The 23,690-nt window shown below is 36.0% G+C and overlaps 2 protein-coding genes across 4 annotated transcripts; both read right to left on the bottom strand.

Annotated features, from left to right (window-relative positions):
* Positions 1-609: 609 nt before the first annotated feature.
* Positions 610-4,837, bottom strand: LOC21388676 (26S proteasome regulatory subunit 4 homolog B). The gene is made up of 7 exons (XM_010100744.2): positions 4,624-4,837; positions 3,706-4,220; positions 2,741-2,986; positions 2,438-2,607; positions 1,595-1,811; positions 1,358-1,498; positions 610-1,039 (listed from the first exon to the last, which is right to left on the bottom strand). The coding sequence occupies exons 2-7, from the start codon at positions 4,186-4,188 to the stop codon at positions 956-958; spliced, it is 1,341 nt and encodes a 446-aa protein (XP_010099046.1). The 5' UTR covers positions 4,189-4,220; positions 4,624-4,837; the 3' UTR covers positions 610-955.
* An 884-nt stretch (positions 4,838-5,721) lies between these two features.
* LOC21388674 (DNA polymerase lambda) lies at positions 5,722-22,901 on the bottom strand. 3 transcript variants are annotated; one of them, XM_024167362.1, is made up of 13 exons: positions 22,705-22,901; positions 22,489-22,626; positions 21,612-21,927; positions 21,203-21,333; positions 21,046-21,108; positions 20,446-20,625; positions 20,295-20,348; positions 19,182-19,270; positions 18,461-18,551; positions 6,844-6,924; positions 6,663-6,730; positions 6,178-6,262; positions 5,722-6,094 (listed from the first exon to the last, which is right to left on the bottom strand). In XM_024167362.1, the coding sequence occupies exons 1-13, from the start codon at positions 22,891-22,893 to the stop codon at positions 5,996-5,998; spliced, it is 1,584 nt and encodes a 527-aa protein (XP_024023130.1). In that variant the 5' UTR covers positions 22,894-22,901; the 3' UTR covers positions 5,722-5,995. The 3 variants fall into 3 exon arrangements, with proteins under 3 accessions (XP_024023130.1, XP_024023131.1, XP_024023132.1); XM_024167363.1 differs by lacking the exon at positions 21,046-21,108; XM_024167364.1 differs by lacking the exons at positions 5,722-6,094; positions 6,178-6,262 and having other exon boundaries at positions 6,661-6,730; positions 6,844-6,871.
* Between the last annotated feature and the right edge of the window lie 789 nt (positions 22,902-23,690).

Genomic DNA, 23,690 nt, shown 5'->3' with positions numbered 1-23,690 from the left:
ATTTATAACAAATGATGATAATAATTAAGTCGTGCGAACATACGTAAAGAGAAACTTGGAAATATATAGTTTCCACAATTCATATTTCTAAAAAAAAAAAAAACCCTGACCCATGACTGTTTTCAAATTAAAAAATAAAATCATATTCTTTATAATGATTATGTAAACTCTTTAAAAAGTTATAAAATTGGAAATATTGTCAACAAAAATCAACAAAGTTATATTATATATAATCACAAAAATAATTGAAGAAACAAATGCATGATCCACTCTCTATATATAATTATTTATGAAGATAAAATTAGAAAAGGAGGGGTGCTGTAAGAGTGTGAGGTGTGAGAAGATAAGCAAGCCAAATGGACTAAATTCAAACCATTAGATTTAAGTTAAGTGAAATATGAGCAAGTTTCAACCATTGGATTGGTAAGGTTGAAGTACAACTTTTGTACTCTCATCCTCTCGATAAACATTGTACGCATAATTCTTTACACTATCCGACATGTTATATTTTACAATATTAACAATACATTAGGGAACCAAGAAAATGTCCATTGGTTTGTTTATTTGACCTAAAGATATCATGCTACTTTTTAAACTTGGAATAAGAAGATTTGAACTCTACACTTTATTATAGAAAGCTTCGAATTATCACTAGAATTATGCCTGCAACTACAATAATATCTACTTGTCCTTGAATCTTGGCAAAATTTCAAAAGGCTTTTACAAGAACTTTGACTACATTACAGCATTCTCATTCAACTATTTATTGTAAATAAGAAAATATTACATATTATCATTCCTTCAGTTGTTTCCATTCAAGCTAAACACTGGGGCACCTCATTAAGCATTACTTCACCAGGCGCAACTAAATCTCATTTTCAGTCTCGTGTTTCGGTTTTGTGCCAATGTGAAATGAAGTTATTTAGAAGAATGAAATACCACACTTAAAATCATTTCACATATAAAGTCCTTCTGGTACCCCTTCTTTCTTCTTGAACATCACCTTCTCCTTCGCCTTCTTGACGTCTACGTGTGTCACCTGAAGCGCAGATATCAAACAGTCACCACCAAGTTTTTTTTCAACAACAATAACAAATACAAGTCTTAATCCCAAATTAATTGGGGTCAGCTATATGAATTTCTCGTTTCCGATCTGCTCTATTAAACAAAAAAAAAAATTGTAATGTTGCATTAACAACATAGAGTTAATTCTCATCAATTTCTCTGCATTTCATTCTTTTACTTTTCCCTTTTTCAACAAAAATTATTAATAATGACAAAACCGCTTTGCAAGTTGAAGAATCTACAACTGTGACTCTGGTTGCGATAATCTTTTTAAGTAGAGTGTAGCTCTCACCTTCATACGGCGTTCCCTTAAAGCAAGCAAGCCAGCTTCAGTGCATATTGCTTTTATATCGGCTCCAGAAAACTCATCCTTAGTCATGACAAATTCTTCTAAGTTGACATCATCAGCCAATGTCATCCTTGATGTATGTATCTACAAGACAATGAAATCTTGATCACTTAAAATTTGAGGTAAGAATGAGGGGATTATTTCTAACTTTCATATGATCAAGTTAATCTTCAAGGGTACCTGGAAAATTCTTCTCCTAGTTTTGATATCAGGAAGAGGGAATTCAATTTTCCTATCAATTCGACCAGGCCGAAGCAAAGCTGGATCAAGACTTTCGATTCTGTTTGTTGCAAGAATTACTTTAACGTCTCCTTTTGAATCGAAACCGTCCAATTGGTTAAGAAGCTCCAACATGGTTCGTTGAATTTCTCTTTCACCACCAGAATGCGCATCGTATCTGCAAAAGTAAATAAAGATAATATGTAATCGAACAATACATAAAAGAGCCAAAAGCTCTTCTCCCCCTTATGCTGCCACGTGGCAGCTTATCCTACTGCTTCTTTTTTCTTTTCTTTTCTCTTTTTTTTCCTTTCTTTACATTTTTATCTTTATTATCTAATTTAATCTAACAATACATAAAAGAGCCAAAACACTTTTCTATGGGGCTGCCCCCGCTACTTTTTTTTTCTTTTTTTTTTATCTTTATTCTTTTGTGATTTTTTTTTTTTTTCATTTTAACTTCTCTGTGTGCATTTTAAAAATATATTATTCGTCACTTTACTCATATGAGAGTAATTTTTCCATATGTTATCCTATTTTATTTTTGGTTGGTTAAAATAATTTTTTTCAAATGTATCCCTACTTAATTTTTTTATCAATTGTTATCTTTACACTGCCTTTTCAAAATAAATTCAAAAATCGTTAAATGATTGTATAAATGAAGTTCTCATTATTTGGTAAACAATAAACTCTTCAACTGTCTCCAACACGGCAATACGTGCGGAGCACGTTACAAAACTAGTGATCCTAAATGCTTCAAACACAGCAATCTAAAATCAAGCCATTAGAAAATTCATTGCTCACCTCTTTGTTCCCACAGCATCGATTTCATCAATGAAGACAATCGAAGGAGAGAGATCATCAGCAACTCTAAAGAGCTCTCTAACTAATTTTGGGCCATCTCCCAAGTACTTCTGAATCAATTCACTACCAACAACGCGCAGGAAAGTTGCCGAGGTTGAGTTTGCAACTGCCTGAGAGAACACAAGTCAAGCAAATTATAAGCAAAAACTATATGTGTATTAAGTGCAACGCACAAAGACATAATAAGATGCAATATCTCAGTAAGGAGGAAAACAAAGAGAAAATAAATATATATATCGAAACCTTTGCTAGCAAAGTCTTGCCAGTCCCTGGCTCTCCGTACAGTATGACACCCTTCGGGGGCTTGATACCAATGTCTTCATATAATTCAGGATGAGTGAGAGGAAGCTCAACAGCTTCTTTTATCTCCTGTATCTGGGCATCTAATCCACCTATGTCGGCATAAGATTCCAGTGGAGCTTTCTCAACTTTCATCACAGACACCATAGGATCAACTTCATCTTGAAGCAGCCCAACAACGGAAAGAACCTACAAGAGATCACAATATTATAAGAGACTTAAGCCCAGGAAACTAGATCAATGGCAAGCACACCATGTCCATAACTGAAAATTTTCGGCCAAAGGAAGGTAGCCCATTTCAAACAGCGCTGGCAAGCACACCATGTCATAACTGAAAACTTTTCGGCCAAAGGAAGGTAGCCCATTTCAAACAGCGCTCAAAACTAAAATTATAAGGAAATCCAAGGGGGACACAATCCCGGAACACACAAAAAAAAAATAAAAAATAAAAAATAAAAATAGAAGAAGAAGCAATAGCAAATACTTGAGGGCTTAACGAGCCAGTAAAAAATCGTGTATGGATTATGCAATAATCGTGAACTCCAAAATAGAAGAGTAATTGATATCCGCGGAGCAGAAGTGAAGCATATAATTATAGCTTATCAAAGGATGTCAAACATACCTACACACACGCCTAGTATACATTGGTTTGAAATGTTAAAAACAGAGAATTAGGTTCCCAATTTGGTTTAACCATAAAACCCACTTTACAAATTCTCGTTATAGCAAGTCCTCCACTTAGATCATTTCCGATTATCCTTCCTTCCTCTATTTTCTCCAGCAAACAAACATGAAACAAAAATCCCAAGCACTGTTTCCACCAATATAATCTATGAAACACAAGAAACCAAAACACTAACTTTCAATTCAATTTAAATTGGGGGGGGGTGATGGGGGGAGAGCCTTACTTTATTGTGCATCAAAATTGCACATCCAGGCTCTAATTGGTCCTTATCGACGAAGGACAAGATGCCAACGTAGTACTCCGGCCCAACTGACGATGAAACAATGGCGTGATTCTCATCAATGAGCTCCTCAAGATTACCGACGCTCATTGGGGAGCCTCGGAGATCATCAACCTTGGATCTATCTTCCTCAGCCTTCTCCTCCTGGGGCTTTAGGCACTCCTGGTTAGTCACAAACTCCTCCTCCATTAAAAGATAATCCTTGATCCGCTCAAGCTTCAGAAGCCTGAGCTTGCACTTAGTCAATGGGGTCACGACAGGAAGCCGGGCCGCAGCTTCGGGGCCCTTTTGCTTGCGCTGCTTGCGGCCAACTCGGGCAGGTGGAGCTGCAGGCTCGAACTTCTTCTCCTTTTTGTCGCCGCCGTCGGGCTTCCTATCGCCCGGCAAGCCTTTCCGGTTGAGACCGCCGGGGGTGCCTTGACCCATGGTTGTGTTGTGCTTGAATTTTTCTAGTTCACCTGAGACAGTTTAAATCAGTACTAGTACAAATTCTCAGAAAAAGTCGGTATTTTCAAGAGAAACAAAAAATTCTGGGGAAAAATTTAATGCCCAAGTCACAGAATAGGACATTAGAACGAATTAAATTATCACTTTCGTCATTAAGATATAATTAACGACAGTAGGGAAAGAAAAAACGAACTTGATTACATCAACACCAAAAAGACAGAAGTTTTGTTGATTGAAAAAATTGAGAATTACAGAAAAGAAATTGCAAACCCTAACAACGGTGGTATTCGAGAGAGCAAGCAAGAGGAAAAATAAATTAGATTAACGTAAGTGATGAAGAAAACATTCAAAGTACAGAGCTCAATATCAAGATCAAAACAAAAAAGAGAGAAATTAATTAGAGCTGAGACTCACCTTGATCTTGATGGCCGGGGAGAGAGAGAGAGAGAGATGGAATTGGAGAAGGTGTTAGGGTTTTCTAATTACTGATTCTGAGACTGAGAGTGCGAGAGAGAGCGAGAGAGAGATCCTTTTTCTTCTTGTCTCGGATGGCTTTTTACCCACGACAACTACCAGTTGGGTCTAACAATGGATGGAAAATGTCGAGTCTATGGGGTTGTTGAGGTTTTTATCTGTGGATAATGTCGACGACAGATATTTTAAGAAAAAAATAGATATCTTAAAAAAATTTAAAATTTTTTTATTAAAATTATACAAAATGTCAAAGCAATTAATATTATTTAATTTAAACCACTTTAATAATAAAAATAATTCAATATGAGAGCTATATCTGAATAGTATAGTATGAAATTATCATAATTATATATAGATTATGATTCAAATATAATTTATATAAAAGAAAATAGATATCTTAAAAAAATTTAAAATTTTTTTATTAAAATTATACAAAATGTCAAAGCAATTAATATTATTTAATTTAAACCACTTTAATAATAAAAATAATTCAATATGAGAGCTATGTCTGAATAGTATAGTATGAAATTATCATAATTATATATAAATTATGATTCAAATACAATTTTACATCCTCATTATAAATAAGACACAATAATTCAATATATTATATAGAAATTAACTATCAAACATAATTAAGTACACATATTTAAAGTGTTTTTAATACCAAAATGAGTTTTTAACATGTTAAAAAGCGTTAAGTAAGTTTTGATCTCGATCTAGAGAATACATTTGTCAAGATATTATTCTTAAATTATTCTGAATGTAGTTATTGATGTATCACATGTATGTTTCTTAATCTCTTCCCATTATCAACCCATAAATCAGATATTGTTAGTTTATCGAATTTGATGACTAGTCATGTGTAATTACACTTCAACACTGATATGTGGTGGAAGATACACTAATATATCATACAAACTATATTGGTTTTGTACTTTGAAAATCTTTGTACGGACAGCAATATAAACTTTACTCTGTTCTTAATCCCATCGGACAAATAAGATTACTCTTTTTTATACGCGTGCATCTGTCATATCAGTGAATATTTTGCAGATATATTCGAAGAAATATCCGTAGATACTCGAGTAAATTTGTCCAAACGGCTAAACTCTTTACAAAAAAAATAAAATAAAATCCTCCCAAGCGGAAGTTTTCTAGTAGTTGTTCTACGACAGAAGCAACAAAATAACTTCCCAACTTCTTTCATTTCTATCGCTACAACAGGGTTAGGAGCTTTCCACATTTACAAAACTCAAGTGGGCTTCTGCTATGTACAAACACTGCCAACACAACTATTCATATTTCATCATCATAAGTTCCTTTCGTGCGGCTCAAGCCAAGGGAAGCCAAGGAAATCAAACACCTCTTTCTCTTCGTTAAATTTCAAACTCGCGGTAGCTTTTGTTCCCTGTCATTGAACCACATATGGCATTAAATGAACCGTGAAAAACAATCGCCGCTATTTCGGAGGAGGAAGTTCCAAGTAGTTACCCGTTTGCCAGGAGATCCGTGCGTAGCTGGATACAACCCCGTATCATCGAGCCGAAATCCTTTTGATTCAGCCAGCAGTCTCAACCTGCAAACCAGGATTAGGTCAACTTGGAAGAATTTCTACTCTGTGGCTGGAGACTTTTTCAATTTCTTTCCCGGGGACAAAAAGAAGTTACAGGTATAGACCATAGACTTGTGAGCCGGATAAGAAAGTCGAGAAATGAATGATGGGTAGGATTTATTTTTACGCCATTACTAATCGACACCTAATCAATATTCTTTTAACTAGCACTAGCTTTATTGTGTTAAATCGATCAACTGGTATGGTTGAGCTAAATCTACATATCGTATCTCAAGAATATGTTCATGTTGAGAAGTAGTGTCTTCTTTCTCCTAATCTTAAGAGATGGCTTCCATGAAAAACAACCACTGAAGATCCTAATCTTTGTTTTTAACAGATACGAAAGTGGTCAAAAAAGATATACCTCCTGTTTAGTACATCATTTCCAGTCCATGCTATCAGTCCAAACGCAAATATGTCACGGGGGTACACCTTAAGAAAAAAGGTAGAAATTGTCCTATTATGAGAACACTAAATCAAATGAAAATTTTCTTGATAGAGCAACAAAATAACACAAGTCCAGAGTATGAGATGTCAACATGTACCTTAAAATCTATGCGGTGTCGTAGCTCTCTTCCAGGATACGTGCAAAGACCAAAATACGTGTCAACACCAGAATCAGTACCCTGTCACGTTGTACTCTTGGCTAGTTAATATGAAAAGAGCGAACTGTAGAGAGTCCAAGTTTGAAAAAAGTGAAAAAAAAAAAAAAGAACAACCTGAATGGTACATGTCCAGGAAAATGCTTAAATGGTAGTAAAAAAACAGTGATGATAACTATTTATATTCTTTTTTTATAAGAAAAACTTTATTGATTAAATACATCAATTACAAAAAGAGGATAAGGTATCCTCCCAGATGAGACAAATACAAGATAAAAAATCCAGAAATACCAAAAACTTAAAGTGCCTACTACACCTTCCAATTCAATACCACCAAAGAAAAGGGAAAACCCTTAAAGCCTTGCAGATGCAGCCCATAAGGAAGCTGTGAACTTTGCTTTCTCAAAAAGATAAATAATATCCATCACCTTTTCCTAAAAAATTCTTGCATTTCTCTCCGACGACAAAGTCCACAAAACGGAGAGAACCATACCTTTCCACAAAACTTTAGACATGCTATTCAGATTCAAACCAGCCAAACTTTCCGTCAAGACCGAGCTACAATGAGCTGGTAAAACCCAAGAAAAACCAACTTCAAAATTAATTTCTGCCAAACCGAACTAGCCACCGGGCAATGCAACAGTAAGTTGTCCATAGATTCCCCACTGGCTCTGCAAAGGACACACCAAGAAGGGGAAACTGCCATATGAGGGTTTCTTTTCTGATCCCAGCCACGCCACCAACCAAGCGATAACATTAATTCTATGGGGGACACTTGATTTCCAGATAAATTTATAGGGTTCAAAATTGTGATTATCAGATCTGTCCACTAAGGAGGAGATAAGAGATCGACACGAAAAATCATTAGGATCACACAACCACACTCTATGATCAGGAACAGAAGGCTGGAAAGAGAGAGAATTAATTAACTGAAGTAGAGAATGCAAATCCTCTACCTCCCTATCATTGAGGCCTCTTCGAAAACCAAGGTTCGAATTTGGATCACTGTTATTGGATTGTGAACAAATCTGTGAGATTAAAGCATTAGGAAGATTTGAAATTCTAAATAGACAAGAGAACAAGGATTCTAGGGATACATTCTCACACCATTTCTCCCTCCAAAAAAGAATTTGTCTCGTCCCTAACTCTAAGTTTTGCATTTTGAAGGAAAACATTCAACCCCAAAGAAATAAATTTCCATAATTTCTAAAGATCCCCTAGCTACTAGGTTTGAATCCCAACCATTTGGTTTCATACCGTATTTTTACTTCTTATGACTTTTGCCCACAAAGAGTCTTGTTTCTGATGGAAATCTCCAAAGCCACTTACCTAACATAGCCAAGTTCTTCCATTTTAAATTCCCAATCCCCATGCTGCCTTCGACACACTCCCAAGCCACCAAACTCCTAACCTTACCTCCTCAAAATTATCCCAAAGGAAATTTCTCATCATCAGTTCCAACATGTCTACTGTGGAATTGTACAGCTAGCATAATTTGTACAGCTAGCAATAATCTTTGTTTGATAGGACTAAGTAAATGTGTGTATTTTAGGAAAGATTTTGATATTTTGACATCCCCGGAATCATGGGATTAATAGGCGTAGATAGCTTCTTTTTTTCGGTCCTAGAGAATTCTTTATATTGATTTGTATTGTCTTATAAATGATTAATTCCAGTTAATGAGAATTATTAGATTTTCTCTCATCTTTATCACTTTTCACGATATGGTATCAGAGCCTTAGGCTCTTTTTTGGGTTTTGTTCATCTTTTCCGGCCTTCATTGCCGTCGCAACATTTTATTCATCACAGTCCGTATTCCGGCCTTCATTGTCGTTGCAGCTTTTTTTTTTTGGCCTTCATTGCCACCATTTTGTTCCCTTTTGGCCTTCATTTGCAAAAACAACCCAATTCTTGCTCTATTCCATCAATCGGAAATAGCTTCCTGAAGCATCATGTCGACTGTGGAAAACACAACAAAATCTGTTCAATCCGAGAAAGTCAACTCAAACCAATCAATAGGAACGTTAGGGCTTCATATAGGTTGAATGAAAAAAATTATTTGAAGTGGTCCCAATTTGTTCCGACATATTTGAAGCGAAAAGGAAGATAGAGTCATCTCCTTGGAACTAGACCAAAACCAAAAGACCCACGTTTTGATGCGTGGGATGGTCATGTCCTGGCTGTGGGACTCTACAGATCCTGAAATCAGCGACATCTATATGATTCTGACTTCGACAAAGGCAATCTGGGACGCAGTTCGACAGACTTATTCTAAGGCTCAAGATACAGGCCAGATTTTTTAGATTAAGGTCAAGGTGGGTGCACTCAAACAAGGGAGCAAGTCCGTGACAGAGTATGCAAACTTGCTGCAAAATTTGTGGTAGGAGCTTGACAATTATCGGGTCATTGAAATGAAATGTGCCGATGATGCTGCAATTTAAAAAGGTTCATTAAAAAAGACTGGATTTATGGTTTTCTTGCTGGACTCAACCCTGAATTTGATAAAGTAAAAGTTTAGATTCTCGGCAAAGAGGAGTTACCTTCACTCAAGGAAACATTTCCGCGATCCGGGGAGAGCAAAGCAGAAGCAGTGTTATGCTTGAGCCTCAAACTCTAGAAGGATCAGCCTTCGTGAGTAAGGTTGAACAATCATGAAAAACGGAGAGTGCAAAAGCAGACGTGTCAAGACGCACAGGGAGAGACAACAAGGATCAGGACAACTGTGACAACCTGTGGTGCACTTATTGCAAGAAACCAAAGTACACCAAGGAGTGTTGCTGGAAGTTGAATGGGAAGCTACCCACCTCAAGCCGGGAATGGGGTCGAGGAGGACAACCGAAACTGCACAATCAGGCAGTTCTGACAGAGCAGGTAAATCAAAGTGACAAAAGGAAGCAGGAAGGATATAACAGTGAAGAAATTGAAAAACTCTGAGATTTGATTGGATCACTTGAAAAACCTTCTGGTGCATGCTCATTGGTGTTCTCAAGTAAGTCTCCATTTTCTTTTGGATTACATCTTTGAGAAGAGTTTTGAGGACCCTTGAATAATCGATTCGTAAGCACCGATCACGTGACTTTTTCCTCACAGCATTTTAGTACCTATAAACCGTGTACAAGCAGTAGGAAAATTATTGTAGCAAATAGTTCCCTTGCCATAGTAGCAGGTCTAGGAGACATACATTTGACACCATCTTTTGTCCTCAAAGATGTACTTCGTGTCCCAAAATTATCTGCCAATCTTGTTTCAATTCAGAAGATTACAAAAGATCTAAAGTGTTATTTGAATTTCTATCCTTCTTACTGTGTTTTCCAGGAAGATTGGACTTGCTAAGGAGAAGAACGGGCTTTACTATATTGAAGCACCAAGCACTTTGAAGAGAGTCAAAAATGAATTGTCCTCGTCACTACTTAGTTCCTTGAATAAAGATGTCATTTGGCTTCATCATTTTCGTCTTGGTCATCCATGTTTTAGAGTCTTAAACATTATGTTTCCGTCTTTGTTTAAAGGATTAGATATTACAGACTTTCATTGTGATGTTTGTAAGTTTGCCAAACATAGTCGTGTATCTTTTCCTACTAGTAATAAAAGAAGTTCTCATCCATTTGATTTGATTCACAGTGATATTTGGGGACCTTCTACAATTCCAAAAATTATAGGGTCACGTTGGTTTGTTTCTCTAGTTGAAGATTGTACTCGTGTCACATGGATATTCCTACTCAAACACAAATATGATGTGAGTAATGTCATTTCCAATTTTCATTCAATGATTCAAAACCAACTGGGTAAAATAAAAAATTTTCGTTCTGACAATGCACAAGACTATTTTAATCAAGTCTTATCTCCCTACTTTCAAAAGGAGGAATCATTCATGAGTCATCTTGTGTAAGCACACCCCAACAATACGAGGTTGCCGAAAGGAAGAATGGTCACTTACTAAATTCTACTCAGGCATTGTTATTCCATGGGAACGTTCCTAAAACATATTGGGGAGAGACTGTTCTTCCAGCTACATACATGATTAATAGATTACCCTCAAGAGTGTTGGATTTCAAAACACCCATGGAAGTACTTTCAAAATTTTATCCTCACTTCAGGACTTCAAATGGTCTTATACCTAGAGTTTTTAAATGCTCATCATTTGTTCACGTTCGCAGTCAGAATAGAGGACAACTGGACCCTCGAGCAGTTAAGTGTGTCTTCATTGGGTATTCGTCTACCCAAAAAGGGTATAAATGCTATCATCCTCCTTCAAAGAAGTTTTACCGTTCTGCATGTCACTTTTGCTGAAGCAAACCATATTTTTCACAGTCTTATCGTTAGGGGAAGACTTTGCCAATGGAAGATACAGACTATGATTTTCTTGACCTTCCACCACCGTCCACTTCCTCCATTCCACTTTTACCATCGTCCACTTCCTCCATTCCACTTTACCATCGTCCACTTCCTCCATTCCACTTTACCATCGTCCAGTTCTCAAAATTCTTCTCAAAATTCCCAAAATACTAAATCCGTGTATGTCTAAAATCAAAGTTCTGAAAAAGTTCATGTCCACTCTACTGAATCCGTACATGTCCAATCCATGGCAGTCCCAGAGTATGCCCAAATCTACGTCAATACCCATTTATGACTCTTACAGATTTCCACAAGTGTACTCAAGGAGAAAGATTGTTTCATATCCAATTTAAGTCCAAGATTCTGACCCGGGCTCTGCTAATAAACACATGGTAAGTTCTAATTCTCCTTCACACACACACCGGCTACTGAACCAAACACAAATGATCTTTATTTGCCTATTGTTGTTAGAAAAGGTACTAAAGAATGCAAAAACCGACCACTATATCCATTATCTCATTATGTGTCTCTTGATCGGTTCTCACCATCACATAAAAAATTTCTTGCGAGTCTCAACACAACTTCTGAGGCCTTATCAACAAGATAATGGAGAGATACTATGAGAGAAGAGATGGATGCACTAGAGAAAAAAAAAGACATGGTAGATTGTTGATCAACCAAAAGGGAAAACTCAAGTAGGCTGTAAATGGGTGTTCACTTTGAAATACAAGGCGGACAGATCACTTGAAAGGTATAAGGCAAGATTGGTTGCTAAGGGTTATAGTAAGAGTTATGGTGTTGATTATCAAGAGACATTGCAAAAATGAATACAGTGAAGATCTTATTCTCATTGGCGGCTCATTTTAATTGGGAGCTTCAACAGTATGATGCGAAGAACGCATTCTTGCATGGAGACTTGGAAGAAGAAATCTAAATGAGCATTCCACCAGATTTTTAACTGAAAGGAACAACTAATAAAGTCTGCAGATTGAGAAAGGCTCTATATGGACTTAAGCAATCTCCTAGAGCCTAGTTTTGGAGATTTGCTAAAGTAATGAGAGACACGGGTTTTAGATAGAGCCAAGGAGACCACAGACTTTTCATCAAGCATTCTGATTCAGGGGGAGTGACAGCACTTTTGGTATATGTTGATGATATAATTTTTACCGGAAATGATGAGAAGGAGAAGCAAGCTTTGAAAAAGTGTAATCAGGGAGTCTGAAATAAAAGAGCTTGATAGGGTGAAGTATTTTCTTAGGATTGAGGTTGCATACTCACGGCAAGGCATTTTTATCTCACAGTAGAAGTATGTGACAGATTTGTTGAAGGAAACAAGTAAACTTGCTTTAAACCAACGACTACTCCTATTGAGCCTAATCAAAAGCTTGGAGAAGCCACAAAAGATCCGACTGCAAATAAAGGAATGTACCAGTGATTGGTAGGGAAACTTAAGGAATGTACCAGTGATTGGTAGGAAAACTTATCTACAACGCTCATACCCGACAAGACATTGCTTATTCAATAGGTGTTATCAATCAATTCATGCATGATCCCAGGGAGTCACACTTGCAAGCAGCATATAAAGTATAACACTACTTGAAAGGAAGCCCTGGCAAAGGAGTTTTATTCAAAAGAAATACTAGGCTTACTTTAGAAGCCTATACAGATGCAGATTATGCAAGATCTCCTATAAATAGAAGATCTACTTATGATTACTGCACATTTCTTGGTGGTAATATGGTGACATGGGGGAGCAAGAAGCAAAACGTGCTGCAAGATCTAGCGCTGAGTCGGAATTCAGAGCAATGGCTCAAGGAGTGTGAATTGCTTTGGATAAAGATCATTTTAGATGACTTGAAGATCAAGTGGGAAGGCCCAATGAAGCTTTATCGTGACAAGAAGTCAACAATTAACATAGCTCATAATCACGTCCAACACGACAGAACCAAACACGTCGAGATAGACAAACACTTCATCAAGGAGAAACTAGAATGTGGTCATATCTGCACACCATATGTATCTTCAGGGAATCAACTAGCAGATGCCCTAACAAAAGGAATCAGTAGTGCAATCTTTCATGAAATCATTTCCAAGCCAGGAATGGATGACACCTATTCACCAGCTCGAGAGGGAGTGTGGAATTGTACAACTAGCATAATCTCTGAATGACAGGAGTATGTGCATGTGTGTGTATTTTAGGAAAGATTGACATTTTGACATCCCCGGAATCATGGGATTATAATACGCGTAGATAGTTTCCTTTTTTTCGGTCCTAGAGAATTCTTTATATTGATTTGTATTGTCCTGTAAATGATTAATTCCAATTAATGAGAATTATTAAATTTTCTCTCATCTTTATCAGTTTTCATGATAATCTACCACCAAACCGGGAATCCTGAACAAGGACATGTAATAAATTAGGACGCTCGCAAGTACGGATTGAATCAATGTTAGCCTCCCACCCCTCGATAAGAAACTTTTCTTCCAACCATCCAATCTTTTATTCACCTTATCTAGGACTAGAGACCAAAACTCTAGTGACAACGGGTTCCCTCCCAATGGCAAAGCCAAATATTTCATGGGCCATTCTCCCACTTCACAACCCAAGGCCACTGCAAATTCTTGTATTAGATTCTCCTCAATATTAATACCCACCAGCGTACTCTTCCCCAAGTTCATTTTCAAACGCAAAGTGTAAAGAATTCCAAAATTACCTTATCATCCCTGATGTTATCTAAGCTTTGCCCCCAACAAAAACGTATCATCCGCACACTGGAAGTGTGAAACTGAGACCCCCTCTCTACCAATTAAGAAATCCTCCACAACTCTCGATTCTAGAGCTTTGTCCATTAATCTCCCAAGCATGTGAGCTACAATGGTGAAAAGGAAGGGAGATAACGGATCTCCTTGTCTTTTTTTACAAGAAACTAGGAAACTTCATTAAACGAAAAAAAAATTACAAGTGAAGGTTCGAGATGGAAGAGGATTCCATCATAGAAAATAGAAAAAATATTACAAATGAGAAAGACTAAAAAATCAAAACCAAAATAGATACAGAAAACTAGTCTGCATCTGTGACCATAGCGACGTAAGAAATTTTTCCTTAACAAAAAGATCTTCAAAAGACATCTCCTTATCCTAAAAAATTCTGATTTCTCTGTATCTAGATGACCCATAAAACAACTAGAATCAAAGCTCTCCAAGTTTTCTTGGCTTTTTTGTCCCTCCTAAATCTGAAAAAATTCTCCACAACTATAGAATTACATCGCACAAGAAAAGGCCAAGGTATAGCAGCTACTTCCAAAACTCCACCACAACTTCCTAGCCAACTCACAGTGCAAAAACAAATGGTCTACTGTTGCAGAACTGTCTTTACACATAACACACCAGCTAGGAGACAAGGATATATTAGAGCGTTGTCTTAGCACTACATCACAATTATTCAACTTTCTATGAAAAAACAACCAGGCAAATACCTTAACTCTACAAGGAGCACAAGATTCCAAATGGATTTAAAAGGCTCAAAGCGAGGATTATTTGGATTTTTTATCAAGGATTGAAAGAAAGAATACATGAAAGCCCATTCGAATCCCCTTCCCAAATTCGGACATCACACTAGAAGGATTTGGAGAAAAATTCCCTAAAACCTGCAACAACTTCAAAAGTTGATCATATTCTCTTCATTGAGATTTTTGCAGAAACCAAAGTTCCAATTTACAACGGAATTACCTCCCACGATCAATACATCTTTTATTTTCACCTCCCTATCATTTATAAGACTATAAAGTCTTGGAAAAGTGATTGCAAAAGGCTAATCACTGCACCGGTGGTCTTCCCAAAATCTCACAATACTTCCATCTCCCACCTTTCATTTCTTCTGCTCAAGAAGTGATTGTAGACCTTGAGATATTGATTTCCAAGGATTCCTACGAGCACTTTTTAGGGTAGTTGATAAAAGTAAATTGATGAATGACCAGCTAACTTAGGGGGCGCTAAAAAATGGCATCAGAGCACAACGTTTTTGGTGACTTATTTAGAACGTCAAGGGACTAAAAAGTCTACTAACTATAGAATCATTAGCTTTCTAGAATTGCTATTGAAGTGGAGAGATTGGAACCCCAAAATTTAGAGGACAAAAATTTTTATGAGGAGGGAAAAATTGTAATACCCAAATGATTGTGGCGACACTCCTTGAAGCATGAGGTTAGCATGTAAGGATTTTGAATTATATTTTTCATATAGGAATACTTTTGGAAGGTTCAAAAAATATATGTATATATGTGGCAACATAAAGTTGTTTTATATTGTCGGTGGAATAAGTTTATAACATGAGTTTTGCATAGTGCTTGATGTAGGTGATTATATGGCTTTGGGGTTTAAGCTTCTTTCATATGGAGACAAATGGCTAGATTCATGATTATGCCAAATAAATACTAGTTCTCATTAGTTGCCCAAAAACTAAGTCTATATGAACATCTATCTTTACCTCTTTCTCCACCATTAGACCTCTGCAACAATGAAGGTCTTTCTTTGCTATATATATATATATATATATATATATTTTTTTTCAGACCTTCAGCATCATTTGTAGGAGCTATCTAGAAGTCGATAGAAGTAAACACTCCAATATAGATATATACTTGTCCATTTTAAGAGAAACTGTGGAGGAGATTTAAGAAACATACATCTTGACTCTTATTCTTCTTTGGAGAATTTAAAAGGTACGATCTTTTATGGCCATAGTTTCACAGGATTGAACAGGACCTTGTTGCGTAAAAGAATTTGACTCTCTTTGTGAAACATCCTCATCCTGTAATTGAAAATCGAATGAGTGATACCCCATTTGAATTAATGAGTTCTCTAAAACAGGTCTATGCAAAGGAATAGTTACATGTCCCTTGACCGAAGATGCACCCCCATTTGGCTCTAATCCAAACAAACCTGATATATCCTTAATGATATCATCGCCCCCTGTTCCTCTAATTCTTCCTCCTCCGTGTCTGAAATATAAGAGCCTTGATCTTCCAAATCTTCACTCTCACTCTCTAATGGAAACCAAAACTGATTAGCATCCAGTTCTTCCTCTCCCTCGTCCAGAAAATCTTCCATCACCTCCATTCTGTCTTCCATAAAATCATCCTCCTCCTAAAAAGCCCACATATAAGGTTTCCTCCATTTGTTTTTAAAATATCTCTGTAAGAACATATTGTTTTGCGCTTGGATATCATGGTTTCCTTTCTTTGCATGGTCCACCTCTTGATTGAATGATGCCTGGCTTTTTCCTTCGTTATTTTCTTCCCTTGCTCTGCTGGATGACGCAGACTTTATTTCACCCTTTGTGAAATAAATTTTTTCTCTAGGTTTGAACGACGCAATTTTGCCTCGGTGAAAAATCTCATGTCTCCGCATAGATCCAATCCAAGGCTAGGAGCCGAATGAGTTGGACATGGGCTTATTACAACTCCTTTTTCCTTTTCAAGAGCCCATTGATCAGATTTTGATTTCATGGGCTTCCTAGTAGGCATTGGGCCATATTCACTGTTTCCATTAATGGGCCCATTACTTGATTTCATTGCTAATCCATTAGGGCAACTTTTTTCTAATTCTTCAAGAGCCCATTGATCAGATTTTGATTTCATGGGCTTCCTAGTAGGCACTGGGCCATATTCACTGTTTGCATTAATGGGCCCATTACTTGATTTCATTGCTAATCCATTAGGGCAACTTTTTTCTAATTTGCTATCTGAAACATCTTCGTATATCTGTAACAGATTTAAAGCTTCAAATTCGTTTTCCATCCGAAATTTAAGGCCCACCGAATCATTAATTTGTGGCGCATGCGCACTATTTATAGATTCTCCTCCCTTTCTTCCTCGAGGGTTTCTTTGCTTTCCCTGATAGTTCCTTTGCGTCCTTTGACCTTCCAAATTCTCTTTGGTTGTATCTCCGTATGTATGCCCTCTATTCCAAGTCCACGCTATACTTTGCATGGAATTGTCCACGTTTGAATCTAGTTGCCACCTGATCATCTTCGTTCATGTCTGCATAACGCCTGAATATCACATCGTTCATGATTTCTGATGTTGAAGAGCCCAAGGATTGAATGCATGAGACCTTCCTTTGGACCTCTAATCTTAATCTTTGCGTATTGCAGAAAAGTCTGGTTCAACGATTCTGGAGCAATTTCCAGGAGTCCACCACACGCCTCTCCAATCACTTTGAGGCAATAAATGTTTCAGAGATTGAGAGTAAGACCATCAATCCAACTGTTTCTGGCTTCTATATGGATATAACCGCTTCCATATCATCTTCTTTCTTCCTTTCATGTTCACCCAAGGGCTCTTTGACTCTCCTCTTGTCTAATTTCCCCTTCCCATTAACCTGCTTCAGCCAATCTTTTTGTTGTCTCCTGGTAGTATAATGCTCCTAACTGCTCCACCATTAATCCTCGTTATTTTCAAGTAATCTCCTCTAGCATTCTTGAGTACCTCGATGATGACCACACCGTTGACCATTGAACTTCCTTTTGAAACAATCCACTTTCTCACTTCTCAAAATGAATTCCATCATTTGGCATATCCATGTTGCTACTTCTAGAAAAACTGAGATAAAGAAACTAGGGTTCTTATAAAACTCTTCTAATCCCACTGACCCCCGTCGTTGCTTAAAGAAATTCTATATAATTTCGGACCAATTCGAAATTCATGAAAAATTTGATTCAAATCTATTTTAGTTATGGCAATAAACGAAAATATAGGATTTCTTGCTGACCATCCAACATTGCATAAGGAAATTCTATACAATTTCAAACCAATTCTAAACTCATGTAAGAACTGATTCAAAACTGTTCGTGCCATAATACTAAAGGAACAAAAAACAATCACGACCCTTAAGATTATGCACTGCAAGGTTTTCTTGCTTTTTCAAATATCTTCCCAGATAAGTGTCCAAGTAGACAAGGAACCTCTCGTATCTCATATTTTTTGCATTGCTTCCTCTTTATGCTTCCTATGTTTATACCCAAAAAATTTTGAGAAAAAACTTTTGCAGCAATCTAAAAGAAGAAGCCTCCAGGAAAAAGATGCAAAAGAATAAGTAAAAAGAAAAAATAGTGGGACAGCATAACTCAACAACACAAAAACTTTCTGTACAAGTAGAAAATACTGGGCATGTAAATTGAATAACTTCAGCGGTAAAAAAAGTTGAACAGGCAAAAGCTAAGTACCTCTTCGCTGTGAGTGCTGAAAACCAGATCCTCTCTTAAAAAATTCATATCCTTTAAATGCTTGACGTATTTTGGTAAAAATCCTTTATGGCTTGAAAGACCAAACAAAGGATCAAACAATGAAATTAAGTTATTAACTTGTAAGAGACATGTTAGTAATGTTGAATTTGAAATCCAAAAGAATAGGGAAATAGCGTGGAGAATAAATTCTCTCTTAAGCTACCAACAAACTGGCTAGCAACTTCTAAAAAAAATGTTAATGAACATGACAAAATAACTATAAATTCCAATAGACAAATGTCAATCTATCGTACAGATATGCTTCTACTGGGATCTAGGAATAAAACCACAACATAATATAAGGTTGTTTGCACTAGTGCACTCAGAGCTTCTTGGTGTTGCACTGAGTACAGAATCTTCAATTTTGGCAAATGAGACCCTCAATTTGAAAGTTTGTTGCTAGCATAGTCCAGTGGATAATGCACGTTAATCAATAAATGGAAATGCCACAAGATTTTTGCATAAATGCACCCCAAGTATTGTTGTTTGGCAAGTTGGACCCAAACTTTTTTACTTTTTACAAGCAGAGTTCAATGGGAAATATTCATTATCCTTAACAAAAGCTTCAGTGTTTTTTCCCCTTCTCTTTAAATATGATCATCTTTTTTCCTTCTACTCTAGTTCAGAAAGAGAAAAGATAGACAGAATGTAGAGTCTGTACCTCTTTCCATCTGGATGTGTGATAACAATGTCCATATCCCCGCAGGAAGCTTTCCCGCGTCTAAATGATCCACCACAGATGACTACCACCTACAAGAAGCGGATGCCTTCAATCAAAAGAATACAGAATCTCATGCTAGAGTGCAGATTCAATTTGCAGACAAGGCTTAACATTTCAGCTTACAGGTTGATAAATTGCAACTTGATTTATGTGTAGGTAGTTCTCTCAGTCTTCTAGAGGGTATCTTTTGTACTTACAACTTTTATTTTCAACTACGGCATCTCATTTTTTTTTTTTTTTATAAGGAACATCATTCCATTGATGATAAACATAAATTCCAAAGGAAGACAAGATGTCCTCAAGATAAATCAATACAAACAAGAAAACAAACAGCCAAAGAACTCTTAAATTCTTGGTTGTCAAGACTCGAACCGCGGAAATGTAAAAGTCAGACTCCAATTTTAGCTTTCAAGAGGGGCAAAAAAAAAAAAACCCCCTCCAGTTTTAGCTTAATAAGAATCCACTTTAAGTATACTAGCGGTTTTGAGAGTGCATTAATATTCCTAGAAGATTAAAATTCCAGAGAAGGAAACCACAATCATAGCTTTTTGGAAAAATATAAAGCTCAATAATGAATGGATCACAAGTTTAAGTTTCAAATATTCATTTGTAATCACAGCATGAGCCTCATAGATTAACTGAAATAATGACTTCCAAACTTGAAATGTGTAGAACGGTACATCAAAATCCCCTTTTTTCTCATTTATATCACCTATTTTTGCAAAATACTCCTGGTCTCCAAAGCAATTAACAAACTGAAGGTCGTCACTTCTGTTTGCAATCATGCAATTTGTTCATCCTTGATCTCTTTCCCAGGATAATGAGGAACAAAGCTCAAATTCCAATAACCACACTCAAAATCCAAACGACATTGCACATGTTCAAAATGAAGCAAAGAAAGAGATTACACCTGGTACGAATCATGCAGACTTATCTAAAAATGGAAGCATACAAAAGGAGACATTTAGATAGTGCACCTATTGATGACCACAAAACAAATTTAAGTTCGGGTATGTTGATTTAACAGTTCAATCTAAACATTATTTAGCTCACCCCAGGTAAAATATCCTCTACAGCTTTCTTTAAAAGGGATTCCATCTCTTGAACCTAATACATCAAAAGCCAAAAAAAAAAAAGAGCACCGATTAAATCTTGGTAAAGGTAAGACAATATAACAAATTAGGAAAACTAGTAATAGATAGACCTCATGACGTGGTATCCTCTGCTTGATGTCGTGAAAATACTTTAGACCTAGCTTCTGTGCATTTGTTAATGAACTTTCGTTCTTCAAGTCATCCAGTGTTCGGTGTCCTTTCTCGTATAATTTCAACGCAGTGGCAGGACCAATGCCCCAAACTTCACCAAATAGGCTAATAGTTCGTACCTAATTAATAAACAAGAAGGATAAGCAGTATTAAGTGTCAAAAGCCATTCAAAGTCAAAACTGATGTTATTAAAAAAAATACAAAAAAAAACAAAAAACAAGAAAAAAAGGCAAAAAAAAAGTGCATTTCTACTTCTATTCATATACATATAAAAGAAATGAATCGTGGAAAATATTCCTCCACCTCAATTGTCTTCTTAAAAGACAAATATAAACATGAAAGCAACAGAAACTGACGTTATTGTTTGTTGTAACTTAAAACAAACATTTGCAAATATCTAACTTGAAATCAGCCACTAGTCCTAGTGTACCACAAGCAACATAGGAGATCCTCAACTGTAATATCCAAGAGCCTTGGCAACCAAAGAACCAAATAGCGAATAAAGTTCTTGAATCAGAGAACCTTTGCAGTTCCAACACCTTTTCATCTGTTTCGAAATGCTCCAACTTGGATAATTTCCCAGTGGTGACAATCTCTTGAATCTGCCAAAAAGGAATACACCAACAATACCTAATTGGACATGAAGACTAAATTTCAAGACTAGAAAAATAAATGTTTAAATGTACTTATACTGACATGATCTTGCATGGACTTGCCAATGGAGGGCAAGTGTTTGACCTGCTCAGCACTCTCAATATTGAAAGGAAACTTCTCAATAACAGGTATTGCCTTGTAATAGCTAAATGACCTCCTATCATCGCCCAACGCTTTTCCCAGATAGATATGTCTTAATCAGCAAAAGTATATGATAGAAGAATTCTTTGGTAGGTTAAAGAATACACCTCACGACATAGTTCTACTTTGTAAGAAATTAGATCATCACATTCTGTTATATCTGCATAATTTTTTGTTAAAGTCTAATGTAATCCAACGGTAAAATGTAGCACCATTCCGATACGGTATTCTTTTTGCCTCGCCAAACCAAAGAATTCTTTAAGAAACAAAATATGAAAACAATTATTGTTTCTTTCATTAGGGCTTTTACCTCTATATATGTCAATGAGCCTCCCAAATATCTGAGTTATGTTCTTGTTCAAGTCAGGCGGATTATAGTTGCTCAAACCAGTCTCACTTGTAGCTTTAGTTTCGCTATCAACATTAGTATCATAAGACTTGATCTTTTTACTATCTGAGCCACGATCTTCTTCTTGGTCCTTGTGTTCTTCTTTCTGATCACTAGCCTTGCGTTTTGCGCTTTCTTCGGCTTCAGATTCAGACTCCATTTTGATGTCATACATGTCCTCGGACACCTTCTCTCCCGAGGTCAAGCTATCTTCCAACCACCGGTAGACCAAAACTCTCTTTTTCCCCTCTCACAAAACCATATCCGGAATTCAACAATATGACAAAATAAAAAATTCAAAACCCCAATGTTGCAATTCGTGCTAACAAAAGAACTCACTCCTAACAACATTATGGATTTCAAGAATGGAGGACGAAAATTTTAAAATGAAAATAAAAAATTCCAACCACTAATTTTGCAAAGAAACTCACTCCTTGGAGAATAGTCCGGAGTTCAACAATGTAGGATAAAAAGGAAAAAAAAATCAAAAACCCTAATTTTGCAAAGAAGACTCCTTGGAGAACATTCCGGGTTTCAAAAATGTAAGATGCAATAAAAATGAAATTAAATTCGAAACCCTAAGTTTACAATTCGTGCACTGCTTGGAGAATATTCCGCATTTCAAGAATGGAGGACAAAAACAATATAACAGAAATGAAATTGAAAACCCTAATTTTGCAATTCCTGCACTACTAGGAGAACATTCCTCAGATGAACAATGTAGGACAAAAAAATAAAAATAAAATGAAATTCGTAACCCTAATTCCGCAATTCTTGGTGAGACAAAACAAAAACTCACTCCTTGGAATCGGGACAAGCGATCGGCGTCAATCTGTTGGAGAAGCGAATCGGAGTTGATGGCGAAGACATGGGTGACGATTTTGGTGAGACGGTCTTCAATGGTGGCTCCCATTTGTTGCAGTTTCTGCTTCCATATCTGATCAATTGCTTTCAAGGTCACATACTAACTAACTAAGACTGGTTTGTTTATAGAGAGAGTTTAGAGAGAGTTTACCTGCAAACGACGGATGGGGACTCCGATAGGGACTAAGAAGACGACCATGCCGGAGAACATTCCAGTGGGCGCGGAAGGTCGCTCCAGCGACGGTGAGCCTTCGCTGTTCTTGCTCTTCTTCTTCTTTGGCGCCATTTTCAACACCGACAATTGGAATAGCTCCCTTTTCGTTAACAACGAAAATCTCATAAACGACAACAGCAGAGAACCGACATCAACTAGGGTCCGTTTGGAAATGCTATTATTATAGACTGGTTTTGGCTTTTTTTTTAAAAAAGATTAATTATAAAAATTTCCATTTATACTCCTTTTAATATTTTATTTTTTAATTTTTAAAACGTGACATATATTTCTCTTAAATAATAAAATATTTATAAAAAATTCTTCTATTAAGTTGTTAATTAAAATTAAAATTTAATTTATTATTTTAAGAGTATTTTAAAAATTATATTATTTAAAATTTAATTTATATTTAAACTAATTTAAATATTTAAAAAGCTTTATAAATTTTTTTATTCTACTAATAAAGACTCATAAAAAGTTTAACTTACATTCAATCACTAATAAATATATCATAATTAAAAGTTTAAATTTAAATTAATTTTAAATTTAAACAAAATTTTATACTATAAAATTACTAAAATACTCTAAATAAAAAATTAAATGTCAATTTATGTTTAAAAAATTAACGGATGACTTTTTTTATTAACATTGGAGAACGGATATTATATTTTAAATAATAGGAAACAAAGTGTTATAATAAGTATAGTTTAAAGGAAATTTTTATAATTAATACTAAAAAAAGTTACAGCATGTTATTATGTTTAGTAAATCATGTTTTTATCCCACAGTTTTTAAAATTATTGTCAAATAGTAAAATTTAAAAAACAAGTAAGGGATTACTTTTGCACAACAATTTTTATTATCATTGTCCAAATTTACTTAAACAATAACATTAATAATAATACTTAGTTATCAATTTACCT

The sequence above is a fragment of the Morus notabilis genome, unplaced genomic scaffold (assembly GCF_000414095.1).
Source record: "Morus notabilis unplaced genomic scaffold, ASM41409v2 Scaffold180, whole genome shotgun sequence".
In the NCBI taxonomy this organism is placed as follows: Eukaryota; Viridiplantae; Streptophyta; class Magnoliopsida; order Rosales; family Moraceae; genus Morus; species Morus notabilis.
The sequence above is the reverse complement of the archived record's forward strand: the minus strand, read 5'-3'. Positions and strand labels throughout refer to the sequence as shown.